Source organism: Notothenia rossii (genome assembly GCF_949606895.1).
Source record: "Notothenia rossii genome assembly, chromosome: 3".
Classification (NCBI taxonomy): domain Eukaryota; kingdom Metazoa; phylum Chordata; class Actinopteri; order Perciformes; family Nototheniidae; genus Notothenia; species Notothenia rossii.
Window position 1 is genome coordinate 62,590,914 of NC_136901.1, and position 20,569 is coordinate 62,611,482.

The window sequence follows — 20,569 nt, forward strand, 5'->3', positions numbered from 1 at the left end:
GGCAGGCACCGTTTATTATTCTTATATTATTATACAGAGAACAGAGTTGTTATCAATTTGTTTTAAAGCTCAATAAATAACAAAGAAGACCTCTGAACAGCACTTTTCAAATTTTGTCTGGAACATTTAAACTTTAACGGACATGTTGACCGACACATTTTTTTTTAAAGGAAACTCTGCCGCACGGTTCCCTCGTCCCTTGGAAGAGGGGGAGAGGTGGGTGTTTCTCATCTGCTGGTGGACTACCGGAGAGATATACAGCAGGAGAACACGCCGTCCACCGTGGAGAATAAACAGAAGGACAACCATGGCAACCATGCTCCGGGGTCTTCTTCACTGCTTTTGGTGTATTTTGTGGTGGCAGCAGCGCCACTTACAGGCCTGGCATATGTACTCAACGTTTCCAGCATTTCCAGCGGTCTCGTGTGAACGGACACGTTAATGAATCGAATGCGTGTGAACGGAAGACTTTTTTGCGCTTGCGTATGCCGTATGCGTTTTACCGTATGCGTCCTCGTGGGGCCGGGGCCTCAGCCCCTGCCTGATATTGGCCCTGCTGTGCAGCTATGAGATCCGGCTGTTATGATTCTCGACATGAATATTTAATGGCCGTCTCTCAACAAACACAGAGCAGTCTGGATGTTTGGACAAATGTGAGGGTGGCATGGGAAACCACAGCCGTGTCAACACTAGTTTGTATTTTCCAGCTGAGAGCCAGTACTGTGGTCACTCTCAGATGCAGTCAGGGCAGTCATGATGTATGTAGTACACATTAAGAGTAGGGCTGTCAAACGATTAAACATTTTAATCAGATTAATCACAGCTTAAAAATTAATTAATCACCATTCGAACTATGTCCAAAATATACCATTTCTTTATGTATATTGTTGTGGGAATGGAAAGATAAATGAAAGAAGGCGGATATATATCCATTTAAAATACAGTATACGTATGTTTATTATAACATTGTTCTGTGTGTCAAAATGAAAGACAGCCCACACACCTATCACTCATCAAACCGTGGGGTCTTCATTCGTATCGATGTATAGAGATGTACTACAGCAAAAGTATTCTCCGTCGGGACTTCCTGCAACAACACCACGCCGTTATCGTGATTCTGATTGGCCAGAAGACATTATCAAAGATGTTCTATTGAGAAGACGATCACTACGTGACAAAAGTTGTCAAAACCGTTTCTAGTCTTCGGTATTTCCAGACAAGTGGCTACTGAAATCAATCTTACCAACTGCTGTCTGTGCAATTTACTCCGCGCGAGTTGGCGGACTTTATTTTGCTTACTTTAAATCATTTTTCAAGGTGGGGCCAAGCCATTTCTTGGTATGACTGTAGCCCAGCCATACCCTGGCGCTGCCACTGGCGGGATGTGTGGGGCGGGCCATTCTGCACATGCGTTAAATGCGTTAAATATTTTAACGCAATCAATTCAAAAGATTAATTACCGCCGTTAACGCGATAATTTTGACAGCATTAATTAAGAGGTTATATTTCTATCTAACCCTCCTGTCATGTTCCTTTCTCCCCCTCAAATTTGACCGGTCTGTTTAAACTCATCTTACATTTACGCAAAAAACGTTTATCATCACCACATTTTATCGAACACCCTTCTCAGCTGTAAACAATGTATCAAACTACTGGTTTACATGAATAGTGAATAAACAAAGAATACTCATCATTTACTGTAAAAAAAATCAAATCAAAGAACACATTCCCAGGACAATAACATCAATTCAGTCAGACAACTCACGTGTTTCTTAATATGTTTATTAGAAGCAGCATATAGTTTGAGTTTGGCGTCTAGGCTCGGGCCTCATCACTCCACAGATTTACAAAGAACATTGAGTGATGATTAGATAACTATCCCCCAACACTGCGTGATGATTTGATAACTATCCCCCAACACTGCGTGGAGATTAGATAACTATCCCCCAACACGGCATGGAGATTACATACCTATCCCCCAAAACTGCAAGGACTGAGAGCCTGACGCTGGTGATATTAGTCTGATAAGTAGAGGGCATGGCAAAACTGCACCTTGGCTTTGAGGGAAATATACTACCTAGTGAAACTGCTATGTGAAGGCCAGGGAACAGCCCGAAAAGCCATCCCACTTAAGCACTGTGGCTTTGAGGGGAATATACTACCTAGTGAAACTGCTATGTGGAGGCCAGGGAACAGCCCGAAAAGCGATTCCCCTTAAAGAGCAACTTGCAGGTTAGAGACACCAGTGAATAAATGTGTAGGAAAATGATGAATACACTAGATTTTCAAAAAGATATACAGAAATATACACTACAGTGACATCTGGCGTCGTATTTGTAAGACATTTTTACTTCCGCATAAAAAAAGCCTCCCCACGTGACCTCCCGCGTTTGACGTAACATGGGGGAGAGCGGCCGGTCTAACGTATGAATAAACATGGATCACAATAGTTTTGACACAGAAGAGGTTGAAAATATATATTTGAATGCATATGATTATAATTATGAGCCTGCTAGGCGTCCAAGAGACCAGGAGCAGCCAAGGATTAGAAGAAATAACGGCCATCGGTGAGAAATGGAGCTGTGGTGTGAGGAGAACCAGTGGAGAACAGGGCAGCTGTCTTGGTGAGTGACCGGCGTTAGCTAAAGTTAATGTTAGCTAACGTCAGTCACATCACAACATTGTAAAGTTAGCTATCATACTGTATATCAGGCTATAACTAAAGTAGTATTGATAATATAGTAACGTTACTGGCAGGACTGTTGATACTGATCCATAACAGAAACTAATGCGCAAGTATCAGCCGTATCTCGCGTTACCTAATGCAACTCCACACTACGTCTTAAGGCGCTGTGTACCGAAGGGGAGACGCGAGATACGGCTGATACTTGGCGATCTGGCGGAGAAAGGTTGTGGAGCCTCCGTTGATATGCCGTTGTAAATGGCTTAATGGAAAGCAGGTGTGTAGTCAGGGAGGGTGCACAGCTGATTGCATCAGGTGGGTGGAGGTTGAGCCGGGAGCCAGGAGTGACAGCCACTTCGCCCAGCGGCTTTGAGGGGAATATACTACCGAGTGACTGCTATGTGAACGCCAGTGAACAGCCCGAAAAGCCATCCCCCTTAACCTGTTAAGCCCCAAGCCTGTTTTTCAGGCCCTAAGGCTCGAAAATGACATTCCCAGAACAAATTACCATAATTTCACGTCTAAAAGGGGTACATTAATAATCTTTTTTCTCAAAGCAATAATAAACCTGTGAGTTGGATGTAGAAAAGTCAGAATCAATATAGAATTGTTTTATTTTAAAGTAAATTCAGATTGAACATTGTGAAACATTTTAAATTATAAACAAAAACATTACTTTTAGTGAAAACCACCCTTGAATGATGGGATAGTAGACTAAAAGCTTTAGGAATCCAAACTATAACATAATAAGTACCCTGTATCAAGATTGTTGCAAAACAAGTGACATTTGACCTTTTTAGAGAGGTTTAGAAACACCTTTGGGGTCATTTGGGTGGATTTGCCGTTTCTCTGGAACCCATTGTTCGATTTTAGTGATTGATGATCTTTTGAACCGTTAGAGCCAATATAATCGAAGGGGAGGTTCCACATACACACACACGTTACCATTGAGGAGTGAGAGTGACGCTCACGCAGTCGAAAGCTATGTTACGCTCTGAAAACTGAAACCTAGGCTCAAACTAGGGCTGCTCAATTAATCGTATTTTAATCACAATTACGATTTTAGCTTGCAACGATTATGAAAACAACGTAATCGAAATAAAATGATTTCTTTTTTTCTTTTTTTTTTTTTATTGGTTTTTCAGTTGAATTATACTTACAGTAAAGGTGGGGTAGGTAAGTTTGAGAAACCGGCTCGAGATACACTTTGTTATATTCCATGGAATGCTCTCAACATCCCGATAGCAATGAATATCTTAAGTGCTTTAAAGTTCAGGGTAATCAACTGTTCAAAATATACTGTTCAATTTTTTTTTCAATAAATGGATGTTTTCAAAGTAAATGGATAATCGTTTTTAATAATCGTGATATCAATTATTGAACCAAATAATCGAGATGATGATGTTTGCCATAATCGAGCAGCCCTAGCTCAAACTAGTAAATATGAAGATGGATTATCAGTAATCATTTCAAAGTGACACAGACACATTGGATTAACCTTCAGCAGCGTTTTTATCGTTTTGATGCCATTGAACACACATTTTGATCAGAAACAGCAAAAGGTAAGACAAATTGGCCGTGTTTGCTCAGCAAAGCTACGTGGTGTGATGTCTGTATTTGCTTCCCCTGTCGCGGGTTCTGATCGCTCAGTGATGATACTTATATTTTTGGAATCTGTGGAATCTCAGCTTGCTAATCGATATCTTGTATGTGCAGATCCGATAAGTAATAAGGTTGTAAAACATGAATAAACATGAGTGCCGAGCCATGTGACAGAGGGCAATGATGCAGGACGTTCAGCATGGAAGATAAAGGACAAAGAAAACAGTGTTAGTCTTAGCAATGATTATTCAAGTTCCTTGGCCATCTCTGTACAAACTACACACGTGTGTAAATTACGATTAGGATAGGTACACACATCCAGAATTATAGCATATAGAAGGCTTGAATCATATGGGAAAAAACTCTCTCCTTGGTAGATGATTGAATGTACATGGCCGCTTTGGCAGAGAATGATTCATAGTATTCATAGAAGAGAGCCACTGTAAAGAGTGAAGTCTAAGATGATGGACAGATATATATCGAGCTATTCTTCACCATTCAGATTGACATAACAGATATATATATTTATTTATTTATTATTATTTAATAATTTATAGTAGTATAACAACTTCTGTATAATTGCCTCAAAATATGAATGACTGTAGACAAAATATTTCCATAATAAAACATTGCCTTATGCAGAATTGTATGATATACCTGCTAATATGTGATATGTATATATGTGAGTCCTCAGGGGTGTGACGTCAGCGGGAAGCGGAGCAGCATGGGTAGACGCGGAAGTAGAAGCATGGGTTGAGGAGGAGGGACCCGGTTTGTTTACATTTGCAGTAGGCGGAAAACGGGTTTTGTTCCAGGGAATCTATCCTGGAATTAGAGGCTTCAAGCGCTGATTTAACTTCAAGAAGGGAGGACAGGAATGCAGGTAGTTTGGGAATGCCGGAGCCAGCTTGCTCCTGCCTTTTTTGGTGTTGAATTGCCCGCTGGCCGAGAGATATTGAGCCTCTGTTATTGACGCTCTGTGATGAGAGGGGTTGTTACCGGTGCTGGCGTACAACTCGGGCCTTTCTCTTGGCCGGAAGTAAAAACGCTCCTCGGGATTGAGGACGGACCGGACACCCGGCCAGTAGTGATGGGAATTATGGCTCTTTGAAGGGAGCCGGATCTTATGGCTCCGTTCCTTTCAAAGAGCTGTTCAAAAGAGCCGTTTTTATTTTTTAAAGGGGGCGGGGTCTGTAGGATTATCTGCGAAATAATCACCAGGATAATTATTGACTGTATTGCCAGACCTAATGTCAATCATCTGCATTGTAAACATGACACAAGGTGGCAACATATCCATGTCAGTAATGCTTGGTGTGAACGCGGCTATTAATGTACTACTTTAAATTGACCCTCTGTATGTCAATAAAGCTGCCTTGCCTTGAATGAAATTCGCGCAACTCTTAATATTAGATACTATGTTTTTAAGCGGCGATGGAGATTATTTGTTGACCCTGCTTTAAAAAGGATATATTACAAATGCTTCGCTTTATCACTGCCTGGTTGAAGTGCATCCAAGTGCTGCTGCGTTTTCACGTTTGGCTCATTTTCCATCCGAAAAACACGTTGTCTACCTGTCCTGTACCACTTGTTATGATTTCTCTCTCTCGTGTATTCCGTAAAGACCCACCCCATCTCACTCCTCGTGCTGAAACCTATGGCTGAAACCTACCAGAGTAGGGGCGGGTCTTCACAGAATACGTTTGGGAAACAAAATCAAGCTTTTTAAAAGGCGAGTGGATTTTGGCAGGCAGTGAGTGCGGACCAATGATTGAACGATAAAAAGGACGGCTCTCACCAAGTACGAGTCGGTTCCCCTCATTCGTACCAAACAGCCGTTCAAAAGAATCGGCTCGTTCTCGACCGACACATCACTACCGGCCAGTCGTTCCGAGTGATGCGTGTGGTGTGGGAGCTGCAGCTTGTTCCAGCAGCGTCCGAGCCATGCTCTCAGCGAGCCTATGTTTCGGATATGAGGCAGGCTTCTTCCTCCATGGATGATGATTCGCTTCAAGAGTCGGAGATAGCGAGACACATGTGCAAAGGTCAGCACCAGCAGGTAACCTGAAAATATCATGGAGGACTGTGTAGAGCAGCAGGTATGCGAATAAAGCAGGCAAGCAGCAGCAACATGAAATACAGCAGCAGGAACATGCACGTAGCAATAGCAAGTGAACACAGCAGTGGCAGCATTAGCGAGGCAGAGGCAGGAAGACCTGGCAGCTTAAATAGAGCGGCATGTTTAGGAGAATGTGTTTGGTTGGTTGTAAGAGGGATGAGGTGCGTCACGCATTAATGTATGATTGGTGCTCGAGTTGACTGCCTGAACTAGCTCGCAGGCTTCGCCCAATTAGTCATGTGTGGAGGGTTGTTGAGTCATGTTGTGGTTGTGTATTATCAGATAGATGAACATGATCTAGGGTTACACATTCATTTCCATACTGGGAACACCATAGCTTTTACAAAGTTGGCCAAACCAATTTGGCATTTTAGGTAGTTTTATATGTAGAGATGCCTACTGTGGAGGATATCATAAGGCCTTCAAATGTGAAATACAATAGTTATGATTAGGGTTGCCAACTGTCCCGTAAAATACGGGATTGTCCCGTTTTTGGAAACGTAAGTACCTGTCCCGTAATGAACTGATACGGGACGCACCTTGTCCCGTATTTTGGGGTGGTGGAAGAATGACCGCTCGTTATGGTGATTCTCAGTCATTCGCTCTCTTGAGGACTGCGTGCGCACCTCTCAGAGCCACACACACACAAGCAGGGGGGGCTATCTTGAGCTGTGGGAGCAGCAGCATGCACGCTCAGCTCATTGGTCAATACTCATAGTCATGCAGCAGAGGAGCCAATCACTATAACGTATCGTATCTTAGCAACCGTTTCACCTCCATGCTGCTCGTCCTGCCCAACATGGAAGATGCTGCCGACGACAAGCACAAACAAAACTACCTCCTCAGAGTCCGAAAGTGATGCAAAAAACAACTTTTCTCCTCCTCCTCCGCCGAAGAAAAAGACGAAAAGAAAGAGTTACTACAGAACTGAGTGGGAAAAAGAATACGTGTGGCTAGAAAGCGTAAGGGACGATGTGCACAAGGCAAATTGTACTGTCTGCCGCCGACAATTTTCAGTTAGTCACGGAGGACTAACTGACGTTAAACAACATGCTGCAGGTGAAAACCACATGAAAACAGAGAAGCAAAGGAGAAGCCAGGGAGCCTTGACACAGTTCCTCGTTCGTCCAGCAACTCCAGAGGCTAACTTGGTATGTCAAATAAGGATGTTAATTTTGTATATGAATTTAAATTAAACCTACATTTACAAACATTTTGTTTGGTCAATTTCATACTGCTAAATGTTCAATGTAATTAAGTACCCCAACACTGATACACTGTGATATTTTTTAAACAATATATGATCAACTTAATCATATAATGATGCAAGTAGATGTAATGACTAATATTTATTCATAATCAGAGGTGGTAGAGTAGCCAAAAGTGTACTCAAGTAAGAGTATTGTTGTTTTAAAACAATATTACTCAAGTAAAAGTAAGAAGTATTTTTCATTAAAACTACTATTCACCTCCGGAGACCCAGAAATTAATTGTGTCCACTATAGAGGACACCAAGGGAAAGGAAGGACTGAAGGATGGAGGGAGGAGTGAAGGGAGGTCAGAAGGAGCTAGGGAAAGAAGGAAGGAAGGAGGAAAGATTGAAGGAAGGAAATAAGCAAGTAAGGTAGGAAGGAAGGAGTGGAAGATGGAAAGAAGTAAGGAGGGAAAGAAGGAAAGAGGGGGAAGGATGGAAGTAAAGAAGGAATGAATGAAGTACAGATTTAAGAAAGGAAAGAAGCAAGGAGGGAGGGAAGGAATATATATATATATATATATATATATATATATATTGTATTCAAGAGGTGGGTAGAGCAGCCAACCGTATTCTTATTTTAGAACAATATTACTTAAGTAAAAGTAAAAAGTATTTTTCATTAAAACTACTCTTCAAAGTACAATTTATCCAAAAAGCTACTCAAGTAAATGTAACTCATTACTACCCACCTCTGTTCATAATAAAAAATAATGCATACTATATACAACCTATACACACTCAAACAGCTAGTATATACATGTGTAATATATATCAGGTAGTATTTGATATTATATATAATATTATATTACAATGATTATATGTATAGTGATATTTTCTTTTTCTTTTACAGGTAACTGCTGCTGAGGTAGCCCATGTTTATCACACGGTCAAACATAATTTGAGCTATAACTCATCTGATTGTGCATTCAAATTGACCCTGCAAACACTAAGTGACTCCTCAATCGCAAAAAAGATGTCGTGTGGGAAGACAAAAGCTGAGGCAGTGGTCACTGATGTCCTGGCACCAAAGGCAGTTGAAGAGGTACTCAGCCATTTGAAGAGTGAAGTGAAGCCGCTCCAGTTTTGTCTACAAACTGATGCCTCAAATAGAGGCAATCGTAAGATGTTTCCCTTGGCTGTGCAGTTTTTCACTCCAGAGAAGGGCATTGTTAAAAGGCTGATCGACTTTGTTGAAAATGCAGATGAGTCTGCTGCAGGGATAGCCAGTTCAATCCAAAGTTCTCTGGACAAAATGGGTCTAACTTTGGATCATGTGTCTGCATTCAGTGCAGACAATGCAAATGTCAATTATGGCATCCATAACTCTGTCTTCACAAAATTGAAGGAGTCCAACAGCGAGATCCTCCGTGGCAACTGCCATGCACATGTGGTCCATAACACCGTGAAACATGCCTTGGATAAGCTGTCAATTGATGTGGAAAATATTGTCCTGAAGGTGTACGGTCACTTTTCCATCTCTGCCAAAAGGAGAGAGACCCTGAAGGAGTTCTGTGAGTTTCTGGATGTAGAGTTCCATGACATTCTGCGCCATGTGGTGACCAGATGGCTGTCACTCAACCCTGCAATCAGCCGCTTGTTGGAGAACTGGACTGCGCTGAAGTCATATTTCATCAGCCTCGGTGATGAATGTCCAAGGCGGCTGCGAGAGTTGCTGAGGTTGCCTGAAGATGCAGCTGGGGTTGAAGAGGAGGCTGATCTTGCAGAGGTGTATCTCCTCTTCTGCAACAATGTCCTGATGCTTTTTGAAGAGTCGGTCAAAAAACTGGAGAGGGATGCCACCACATCTGCTGACCTATATGCCATCATGGACTCTTTTCTGAGAAAACTAATCAAGAGAAGAGATGATCAGTTCTATGGCTACCTCACCAAACAAAAGCTTCGGCGTCTCATTCCATCTGAAGCTAACCTTGCCAGGGAAGAGTTTACAGCCTTCTTAAACACTGCCATCACTTATCTGCAGAAGTGGTTCACATTCTCTCAGGAAAACTGGCTCTTTTACCTGCAGCCACTCTGTCTGACATCTGGGAACATCTCATATGAAGACATGGAAAAGATCATTGAGAAGCTACACCTAGTTGCCAGGTATGTAACTCACACACTGTACCACTTTGTACTTATTCCCTTTATACTGGCATATTATGCACACCACTTTTGTCTTGTATTAATAAAAAACAAAATTATACATAAATACTTCTCATCATACAAATCATGTCTTATTTAAATGCAAACAAATGCACGGGGCTTTTATGTGTTGTTTTTAATATAACATTTTATCAAATGAATTCAACAAGTGTCTCAGTAGTTTTTAATAATGCTACTGAACTGAATTCCAGTTTCATCTCTATTCGCAGGCTCAACCTCTCCATGGATGAGCTCTTTGATGAGTGTGTTACGGCAAACAGCCTCCTCGATCACCTCACAAAGTCAAAGGATGATTGGGAGCTGAAGGGAACAGCTGAGAGGTGGGTAGCAGTTCTCACTGGCCGGGCAGCTGACCTTCCAAACATTCTGGCTGTGGTGTCCTTTGTCCTCAGCATCCCTTCCTCTACTGGGTACGTGGAGAGGGTCTTTTCTTTGATGAAAAATAAATGGTCAGATGTGCGGAACAGATGCTCTGTTGAACTAATTAAGAGTGAGCTGATTGTCACTCTCAATTATGAAGAGTCTTGCTCAGAGTTTTACACTGCATCTCTGGTGGATAGACAACTCCTTGCTGCTGCAAAAGGCCAACAAAAATACAAGTGGAAGAAATAGGGTTGTGTGACATCGTCTCTGGTTGTTCCATAGGCAGTTTTGGGGTTTGCCAATAGTATTTTTTTTCTGCTTTAATGTGCACACACACACACACACACACACACACACACACACACACACACACACACACACACACACACACACACACACACACACACAGGTGGTGTGTTTTTCTTTAGTTTACGATTTTGCACTAATCTACTTTTTTCTTTCAAAGAGGCCAAATATGTTTGCACTACATCTCAAACACACTGTTTTTTGTTCAGAAGGTGTATATTTATGTTTTTTATTCAGAAGGTGTGTTTTGCACTAATCTATTTTTTCTTTCAAAGAGGCCAAATATGTTTGCACTACATCTCAAACACACAGTTTTTTGTTCAGAAGGTTTATATTTATGTGTTTTGTTCAGAAGGTGTATATTTATGTTTTTGTTCAGAAGGTGTGTTTTGCACTGATTTATTTAGTTATTTAAAGACAACTGTTTTGCACATTTGAAAAAATAAATGATTGAACGATAATCTGTTTCTCATGTCTCATGTCTATAACCTAACTATAACCTCACACTTTGGGTGTTTGACACAAAATTTAGACTGGAATTGAGGGGTTTAACCCAAAAATGGGGGGTTTTGCCGCGCTGCCAAGATGTGTCCCTTATTTGAAACTCTGGGAGTTGGCAACCCTAGTTATGATTGATGAGCGAAGTAAATCGGTCAGATTTGACCTGAACACAACAGGAGGGATAAGAAGCCAGCACCGCCCCCCCGTCATAGGGCAGTGTTCAAACAGCTGCCACTCACCTCCATCAGCTGCTCAGCTCTCTCTCTGTGCTTTGGTTCTCTTTACCGCATGTCTTATCCTTCCTGGCATGACTTCCCTGCCCCGTGGCAGCCACTTTCACCTTTAATCACTGCAACTGCTATTTTAACCATGCTTAGATTTCATTTTTACATTTTCATTTAGTTGTTGAGGTGTTATTCCATTCCTCCTCTCTGCTTTAATAAGCATGTTTGTGTGCCCTTTTACTAAGCCTTAATCCTAAGTAGTGGCTGTGATTTCAATACATTTGGCATTACGGCAGTTTAACAAAGGAAATCAGTTATGTATATGAAATCTGCAAGGTTCGGACTAAACAGGGTTTAATATTTCTAATCAATCAATCAACCTTAAAATAATGAGACACGACTTGAATACTGACATCCTTAATCCAGGAGCAGATATCAAAATATCTGATTCCAGAAATAAGAGGCACATTTTGGGATATTTTAAAACATGCCTTTTATTTAAACCTCAAGCTCTTGCTTACTTTCTTCTTAGCCACTTTTAATGAGAATGAATATATTAACCAAGCATGAACACATGTCAAAGTCTTTTACAATAGATATAAAGTCTCGAAAATAGCGCAATGGAACATGATGTCAGCAAAACAAAATTCTAAAGCTTCTGTACCAACGTTTCTTTCAAATCTGAAACTGTTCTTCGTCATGGTGGAACTATACATACAAATTCAAGCTATAGACTACGTCATTAGAATTCATCCACAAGAGACCATGATTATAATGAAAATCCAGACCATATTGAGTTCACTTGACTTAGTTGACAAGCCTGCTGACTTTGCAATTCCTGCAGACATGGTGCAATGTTTAAAAACAATATTATTACAGAAACAAGCAAACACAAAGTCTCCAACAGCACCCAAAGAATACATAGGAAAAAGATTAACTCCAGAGAGGTGATGAGTCCAATTGATTGTCTGCAGGGACACAAGTTGTCTTCCTAAATATCTCCAGGTAGCCATGGGTAGTGCTGCGTACCGGTACGCCGAACCGGTACTGGACTTGTAAAAAGTTTCGGTTCAAGTCCGGTTAAAACCGGAACGTCAGGAACCGGTACTTACGTATATTCTCCTTTGTGTTCTAAACCATCTAAAACCTTCCATAGATCGAGAAATTTGCGCTGAAAAAAGACGGAAAACATTGTTTTGGCTTCTGATATGGCGGCCATTACTGAACTCACGAAGTCTCGCAAAATATCGCAACTGCTAACAAGCTGCTGATGAGTGCTCTCGGTCCAGACGATGAAGATATTTCAGCCTCGTCTCGGCCCGCGCCTCGCTCTGCTTTGTTAAATGAGTCTCTCCCCCAAAGTTGTATTAATTAGTGTAATTAAGTATTTTTACGACTTACTATGAAGTTGGGTCTGACGTATTTCATCTCATTGTTCAGCCACCCCTCAGTGCTTATGTCACACAACATTAATAATGCTAATTAAGCACTTTGACAGTTAATTTAAGATAATTAATACAAATACTAATATTAGATGGCACACAATTGGAGCCAGGCAAAGTGAAACCAAATATCTTTTTTTACACATAGCCCTTTCAGGGAAGCAGAGCTAAAAAATAACTCCACAGATCTGTATTTCACAACCTGGCTGTCAGAGTTCAAAATGACTTCTAAAATCACTGCAATCTCTCTTCAGGAAGAACCAGCTGTCAGTGCTCGTCTCCGAGCCGCTCGGCCCGGCTTTGAGGATTTTAAGTCCATTAAAATCTCGACCATTAGGTCTGTTTATAACCCTGCACTTACTAATTTCCTTAATGAGCATAGTGCTTTTTTTCTCCATGTAGAAATAGAAAAGCTTTTTAAAAAATGATGGTCAAGTCATATTGCACGAGAGCTATTACAGGAGATCCAGATGGCCCATTTGCAGAGCAGGAAGACGCCTTGGCTGAAGATGGAGCGGGAATAAGTCACTGTCGCCGCCTTAACTACCAAACACATTACCTCTGAAGTATATGCCATTTAGAATGCTTGGCTCATTTTTTACATTTTCAAGGCCGCTTAGCTTGATCCCCGCTGCTGAAAAAGTCTGAAAGATTAAAATAGTGAGCTTGGAGAATAGTGGCTCTCCTGCAGTCGCTACAGCTCAGCTTATCTCAGGAGTGGTGCTTGCTAGGAGCCCCGGAGGTATTAGAAGCACTGAGCTCCTTATTACAGCCAGGGCAGCTTCAAACCTGTAATATATGGTGATTGCTGTGTAAATAAAGACTACAAGAGGGGAGACAAAACAAATTAGTGCTGCTTGTTTTGCAGGGGAAAGGAAGTGTTTAGCTACAGGATTCCAGGGGCTCAATTAAGAGCATAACTCTGCATATAGCACATCATAACTGGAGGAACATGCAGACAGGGGACCAAAGTGATCGGCACTTGTAAAACCTCTGCCTCGCTGCACACTACATCCCCTGATGGGTATTGAACCACGGATTGGAAATTGTCTTATTTATCTCCTTCTGACCTCCTCCCCAGACACTTGCCTTAACCTTCGCACACTGTCTTAATTAAATGAGCAGGAAAGTGTGTGTGTGTGTGTGTGTGTGTGTGTGTGTGTGTGTGTGTGTGTGTGTGTGTGTGTGTGTGTGTGTGTGTGTGTGTGTGTGTGTGTGTGTGTGTGTGTGTGTGTGTGTGTGTGTGTGTGTGTGTGTGTGTGTGTGTGTGTGTGTGTGTGTGTGTGTGTGTGTTACTGCATGCATGGCTTTAGCTAGCTGGAGTTTATTATGAGTCTCAGGCGCTGTCCCGCTGCGGTTAGTGTTTCTTTAATGAGGCTAGAGAGCGGTGGGCCAAAGCTCGTTAGCTGGGCTCTGGGGTTAATGTGTGATAGAGTGTCTGCAGAGCTCACTGGTAAACAACAGAAACCAGACCAGTAGGGTCATGCGTGCCTGTGTAATTTGTTTCCTGATGTGACACAGACACTGCTCAGGTGTAAGGAGCTCACACTGCAGCTGTGGATTTCCTCCTGGAAAAAACACAAATAAAAAACAAGTAAACAGTGGCTAGAGTCAAAATGACGAATAGCTAACATTAAACTTGGTTTGTTAAAGAGCACAAAAGCATCACAAAATGCTGACTCTGCATTCACAACGCATGGATCATGATCAAGAAGTCCATTCAGAGCTGAAGCGTGGAATCAACAAGCTTATCAGCCGGGAAGAAAAGTGTACTGCTCACAGCTGTTGTGCTTTTTGCTTATTTGCATGTTGTCACACACTGATTTAACATGTAATCAATATCAGCATCTTTAGACAGGAGTTGATAATACAATTACATATTGGTTACACTGTTAAATAAAATGTTCCCTTCTGACTGTAAAAGGAAATAATAAAAGTGTTATAATGTATTTTCTGTGTGAAAAATATGCTGAAGACCGGCAAATCTAAATCTCTCCGGTCAAAAATAATTTCCCCTTAGCACAATACCGCATCATTTGCGCAACTTGTGCCGAGTATGTGACAGACAAGAATAGTCAATTCTAATGTCTAACACTTAATATGGAGAAAGAGATGTCCTGTATGGGTTGATTGTGCGTTGATCTGTTGGTAATGCCTCAGGGTTCCGGTGGGCATGTCAACAAATCCATAATTCTGATACTTTACGGCCTCACCCGGTTGCATAGCGACGCTTATTGTTTAGGTGTCTTTTAATAAGCAGGTAGTCATATCATTAGCTAGAACCAGATAACCAGATTGAAGAACCAGATAGAAGAGTTACGACTTCTCCATTCACTCCAATGGACCAGTTTTTTTACAGCAATGGCGGATCGTGGAACTCTCAATAGTTCCCCGGAAGTTAGCTTGCCGCTGACTTGCGGGGCTATCTGCGGTTAGCAGCGCAGTAGAGTTGCAGCATAATAGACCGTTTGTGTTCGACTTTTAAAGGTAACAATACGTTTAAAGATTTATATTGCGGATATTATCAGCACATCTGACTCAAATTAACATGTGTATTAAAGGATGTTAGTGGATTCCGTGAAGATTATCCCTAAATCAGTAGATTCAGGGAACATTTACAGATAACAGATTAGGCTAGGATTCCGGATAAAGTTAGCGACACACGTTAACCACGAACAGCCGATTAATCCGTTCTCCTTATGTTATTTCAACCCAACGTTGTGGAATTAGAGAAAAGGGGCTTCTTAATGTGCTTTTATCCGGGGTGGAGGGAGTTAAATATTAGTTAAATATAACATTGGGGCGATTGTAGTGGGTGGAGATGGTGAAATGAGGATATCCATTTTGGAGTTCAAGCTAGTATAATATAGTTCACGTTACACAATAATAAGGAAGAGAGCTATTTGTGTGATACATCGCTATTGATATGGAGTGCATATTTGAGACTTCTAAACAGTAAACAAAAACATAACTTATGGGTGAGTGTTTTTAGCAGAGCCATAGGATGTCCTTGTGATTCTGTTGATTATTACCTGTCTGTATTATGTTGCAGCTCAGCTGATTTTGGATTGATGGCAAAGGGAGAGGGACTTAAGTGAGAGTGAAAACACAAGGTAAGTTTCAAATAGGTCAGCAATTTCCCATCCTATAGGTTGCTAGATGTATCTAACCCTTTCTCCTGTCTTTGTCTCCCTCTCTCAGCACAAGAACCCCAGGGGGATTCAATGGAGCCTGAAGACCTGCAATGAGACCCTCACCCTGCACCTGAGTCTCAACTCCCAGAGTTTTGCAAGCCTCTCCCTGTTCCTTATTTTTGATTAAACAGATGTTAAGCTTCCCAATGGTGTGGTCTTCGTTTTGTGTAAAATATGATTACCTCACATATGTTGTTGCTGTTGTTGTTTTTTTCTGATGGTTAAATTGCTCCTTCTGACTTGAGCCAGCCATTCTTTCCTCCTCTATGTGTCAGTGGGGAAACTTTACGTGTGTACTCCTTTCTCTGAGCGCTTGGAGCATCCCCAGGCAGCACAGCAAACCATGGGGGAGACGATATGCCAGGACAACACAGAGGAAAAGGCACAGACAAACTGCATGATATGCTATTCAATGTTTATTGAATTCCATTTATTTACAATGAATGTTGCTAAAACAACACATTTAACATCATCATCATGCTGCTGCTAGTGCTTTGACTCAGTTGACAATCATTGATAGGCACCTGTGGGTCTCCTGTCCTTTCTGAAAGTCATAAAGATTACATTAGTACTTTAGATAACTTGTGTTCTCAATTACCAGGGGATTACTGAAACCACCATGAATTAAAGAAATGGTAGAAATGTATCTAATCTGAATTTTCAAACCTTCCTTCCCATCCCCTCCCTCTAAATATATCAATAAACATTAGGATGTGATGCTCCTGACTACCATACAGGTTTAAGAAGATAATATTTGTTTTAAAGAATTCAAAGCCATAAACAACAGGCTCTTAACCAAGGCAACGTTAGCCTAACATGTATATTTTAGGTACATATGTGTATTTTTTTTAACTTTTTGTAATGCTATTTTATTTCTATTTAAGATGTTTACATTTTTGAGTGTTTGATTCTAGTCTTTTAACTCTCTAATGTACAGTACAATGCCTTGTCTTTTGCTGCTGCAGCGTAAACATTTCCCCAATTGGTATCAATAAAGTACTTCTTATTTTATCTTAATCCTCAAATATTAGCAAATGTTACTTAAAAAAAAAAAAACATTGATTTAACTACATACACATATCGATATGTTGTATACATATTGCAAATCAAAACCTTTATTGACCACTAATTACCAAAAATTGCATTTCTATCCTGGTATTAATCAAATCGTGATTCAAATGGCCCGCCACAAACTTCCGGGGAACTATTGAGTCTCCCTGAACCACGTGACGATCAAGCATTTTGGACCTCCGTTGTCGCAACTCTTCTCTCTATACAGTATGGCGCTGGCTAGAACTAGCTGGATCTGATCGATATGGACATAGACACGAGTGAAGTCTAATCTGACGGGAGAGATATTAGCTGCTGCTGAGGAGTCGACACGCAGCTCTGCATAATCACATGCAGCGGTGAGCGGAACAAAACACACACTTCAGGTTAGAATATCACACGTAGCTATTTTAATTACCTCTCAAACTACCTAAACTAGTTATAGATATGTTTAGTTTTACTGTCGGGTCACTCATTACTGATCCGCGAGCTGCATGATACTGAGGGGCTGTCATGAGAGGGAGAGAGCGCTCCCGTTTATTATTCCCGTGTTATTGTAAGTTACTGTTACTCTACTATAATTAGTTTGTTTAATATCGAATCATATCAATTTGTTTTAAAGCTCAATAAATAACAAAGAAGACCTTTGACCGGCACTTTTCAAATTTTGTCCGGAAGATTTCAAATTTAAACTTTAACGGACATGTTGACCGGCGAAAAAATCTTCTAACGGGAACTCTGATATAGATGTATTCCAGGGACGTGCACAGGTACGGGCTAATGTTCCCCGGGCAACGGCCCATTTGGCCTTTTTGGCTGACCTGCCCCTCTGGAGAGAGCGAGAGTTTGTTTTTATTTTTTCTGTTGTGGCCGAATCAACATGATAAGCCCAATATAAGTATTGTAGCGTCTTGCCGCGGGAAACACACTTTGTCAGCGCTTTCATCTGCCGGTGCGTTAAGACCACCTCAGTGTCGGATTTTGGAAACTTGCTTTTGAGTTGTCTCATAGCAGTTAGGGTATAAGGGACAAACCAGGGGACTTTACTTCCTCTTGATACCGTCGGTTATTTACAAAAAAACACCTAAATATAGCCTACTTGTTGTTTTTGTGCTTCTGTGTCTTTTCATCTGTAAACTCCCTCATCGGGCCCGCTCGCTCTCTTTTCTTGATCGCCCTCTCATGGGTGAACAGTTCAATGTCCCGCCTCATTGTAGGATTTCTGCCATGTCTCCACTTTAGTTTGACCATCTCTGTTACTAAGTTATGGAATACTAAATAAATAAGTAATTAGATACCTTACTGTTACTGTCTGCGCTCATAAAGAATGATAAGAATAATAATAATGCATCTTGAAGTGGTTTAATTAATTAGTGAGTTTATTTAAGGTAATTAGTTAGAGGCCCTATTGTATCAGTATGTCTGGACAGCAGTTACAATGGTCAAACTACATTACAACAGAATTGTCCCCAATTTGTCTTAGTTAATAACATTAGATATGTTAATGAGATATGGACCGCAAAACAAAAAATGTCCCTGGTTTTCATTTCTAAAATCAAGTTACCAAATGCAATAGTCGCCTTAGCTTAATTTGTTATGAGATGTGAATTACTCTTCAATTTAGTTGATGTAATAATAGTTTGGTTTCTTTTACATTAAAAAACAAGTTACAATTTTCAAAAGGTCTTTTTATCGGGGGGAGGACCTTTTTCCAGTTTAGAGCAATAGCCCATCCAAATGTCTGTGCACGTCCCTGATGTATTCCTTCTTCTGACAAGCTTTATGGATATGCTCAGTGGTGTAGTGGGGATTTTTGTACTGGGTGGAGACATGGACGCGCTCGTGAACTGTCAACTGGGGGGGGGGTCCTGTCAGCACATTGCGCAAATTACATGATGCCGTTTAGACAATATAATAATAAAGGGCGGTGCCGGCCGTCAGTGAACCGATCCGGTCTGTCTGCGCGACTGTCACTCAAATGCGGGACAAATAATAAAAACGCACACACACACACACACACACACACACACACACACACACACACACACACACACACACACACACACACACACACACACACACACACACACACACACACACACCACACACACACGCTTCAAATCAAGTTGCATAAATGCTTGAGCTACGTTTTTATATACTGTGAAATCTGCCTATTATGTTTTCGTCATTAATACAACAAATACACACTTGCAACTGATAAAACTGGCAATCATTTTATATTTATTAGACTATTAAAAAAAAAATCATGCTTCAAATAAGTGGGGGTACAGCGTACCCCCGCGTCCAATGCCCACTACACCACTGGATATGCTCACCTGCCCACACTGACAAAAGTACCAACACCTGGTTGAATGACCATGGAGATACTGCGCTTGATTGGTCAGAAAACTCCCCTGACCCCGTAGAGAATCTACGGGGTCAAGAAGATGATGAGAGACACCAAACCCAACATTGCAGACGAGTTGAAGGCCGCTATGAAAGCAACCTGGGCCTCCATAACACCTCAGCAGTGCCACAGGCTGACCGTAATTCATGCTTAAGGAGGCCCAAGTGCTGAGAGCAGAAACATTAACATACTTTTCAGAAGGCCGACATTTCTGTATTTAAAATCAGTTTTTGCATTGGTCATATTCTAATTTTGGGAGAAACTGAATATGGTTTTTCATTAGCTGTAAGCCGTAATCATAGAGATTGAAACAAATAAACGATAGAAATAATTAACTTTGTGTGTAATGAATCTACATAATGTGAGTTTCACTTTTTAAATTGAATTTCTGAAATAAACTAACTTTTCCGTGATATTAAAATGTATTGAGATGCAAATGTATGTTGATGTATATTGTTTTACTGAACCTTAACACCTGCAATCTGTTACTAACTTTGGACTTTGGAGCATTACACATGGACTCATATTCATTGATGTATGTGTATATGTTTTTTTAGTGTAAACGTTTGAACAGACTTTTTGTTGACATCATTTATATATGTACATGTGTATATTTGTTCATTGATGTTCACACATTCACTCTCTGCAGAGTAGATATCTTGGGCCACTGTTTTATTCCACCCATATATCACTGTTATTACACTTATTTTATGCATTAATAGACCCTTAATACACGCTATTACAACCATTTTAGACATCAATCAATGTTTATTTATATAGCCCAATATCACAAATGTTACATTTGTCTCAGTGGACTTCACAGTTTGTACAGAATATCAGTATGAAAATACGACACCCTCTGTCCTTAGACCCTCACATCGTACAAGGAAAAACTTCCAGAGAAAACCCACAGTTTAAAGGGAAAAATGGGAGAAACCTCAGGGAGAGCAACAGAGGAGGGATCCCTCTCCCAGGAAGGACAGACGTGCAATAGATGCCGTGTGTAAATTGAAAAGATAATACATTTGCAACATAGGTAGTCCAAATGTTTGGAAATGCATGTGTGTATAATAGGAAGATGAATCCACGAGGATATCAATCCAGGACTTAGGATCCAGGACCACAGCCACGACTCAAGATCCAGGACTCGCGATCCATGACACAGGACTGCAGGATCATCCATGACTCCGGATCCCGGCGTATATAGACACCAAAAAGAAAGACATTTGGGGAAGCTGGGTTAATCGGAACATGAGAGTA

General features: G+C 41.0%; 1 protein-coding gene and 1 long non-coding RNA gene across 2 annotated transcripts; both read left to right on the forward strand.

Moving 5' to 3' along the window:
* Positions 1–6,845: 6,845 nt before the first annotated feature.
* LOC307032999 (uncharacterized protein) lies at positions 6,846–10,434 on the forward strand (the record flags this gene model as incomplete). Its single annotated transcript, XM_079671268.1, has 3 exons — positions 6,846–7,555; positions 8,510–9,762; positions 10,032–10,434. Exons 1-3 carry the CDS (start codon positions 7,211–7,213, stop codon positions 10,432–10,434), a joined length of 2,001 nt encoding a protein of 666 aa, XP_079527394.1. The 5' UTR covers positions 6,846–7,210.
* Positions 10,435–13,002: 2,568 nt separating this feature from the next.
* On the forward strand, positions 13,003–15,995 carry LOC307031867. The gene is made up of 2 exons (XR_013806092.1): positions 13,003–15,771; positions 15,860–15,995. It is a non-coding gene; the product is annotated as an uncharacterized lncRNA (long non-coding RNA).
* Positions 15,996–20,569: the final 4,574 nt, after the last annotated feature.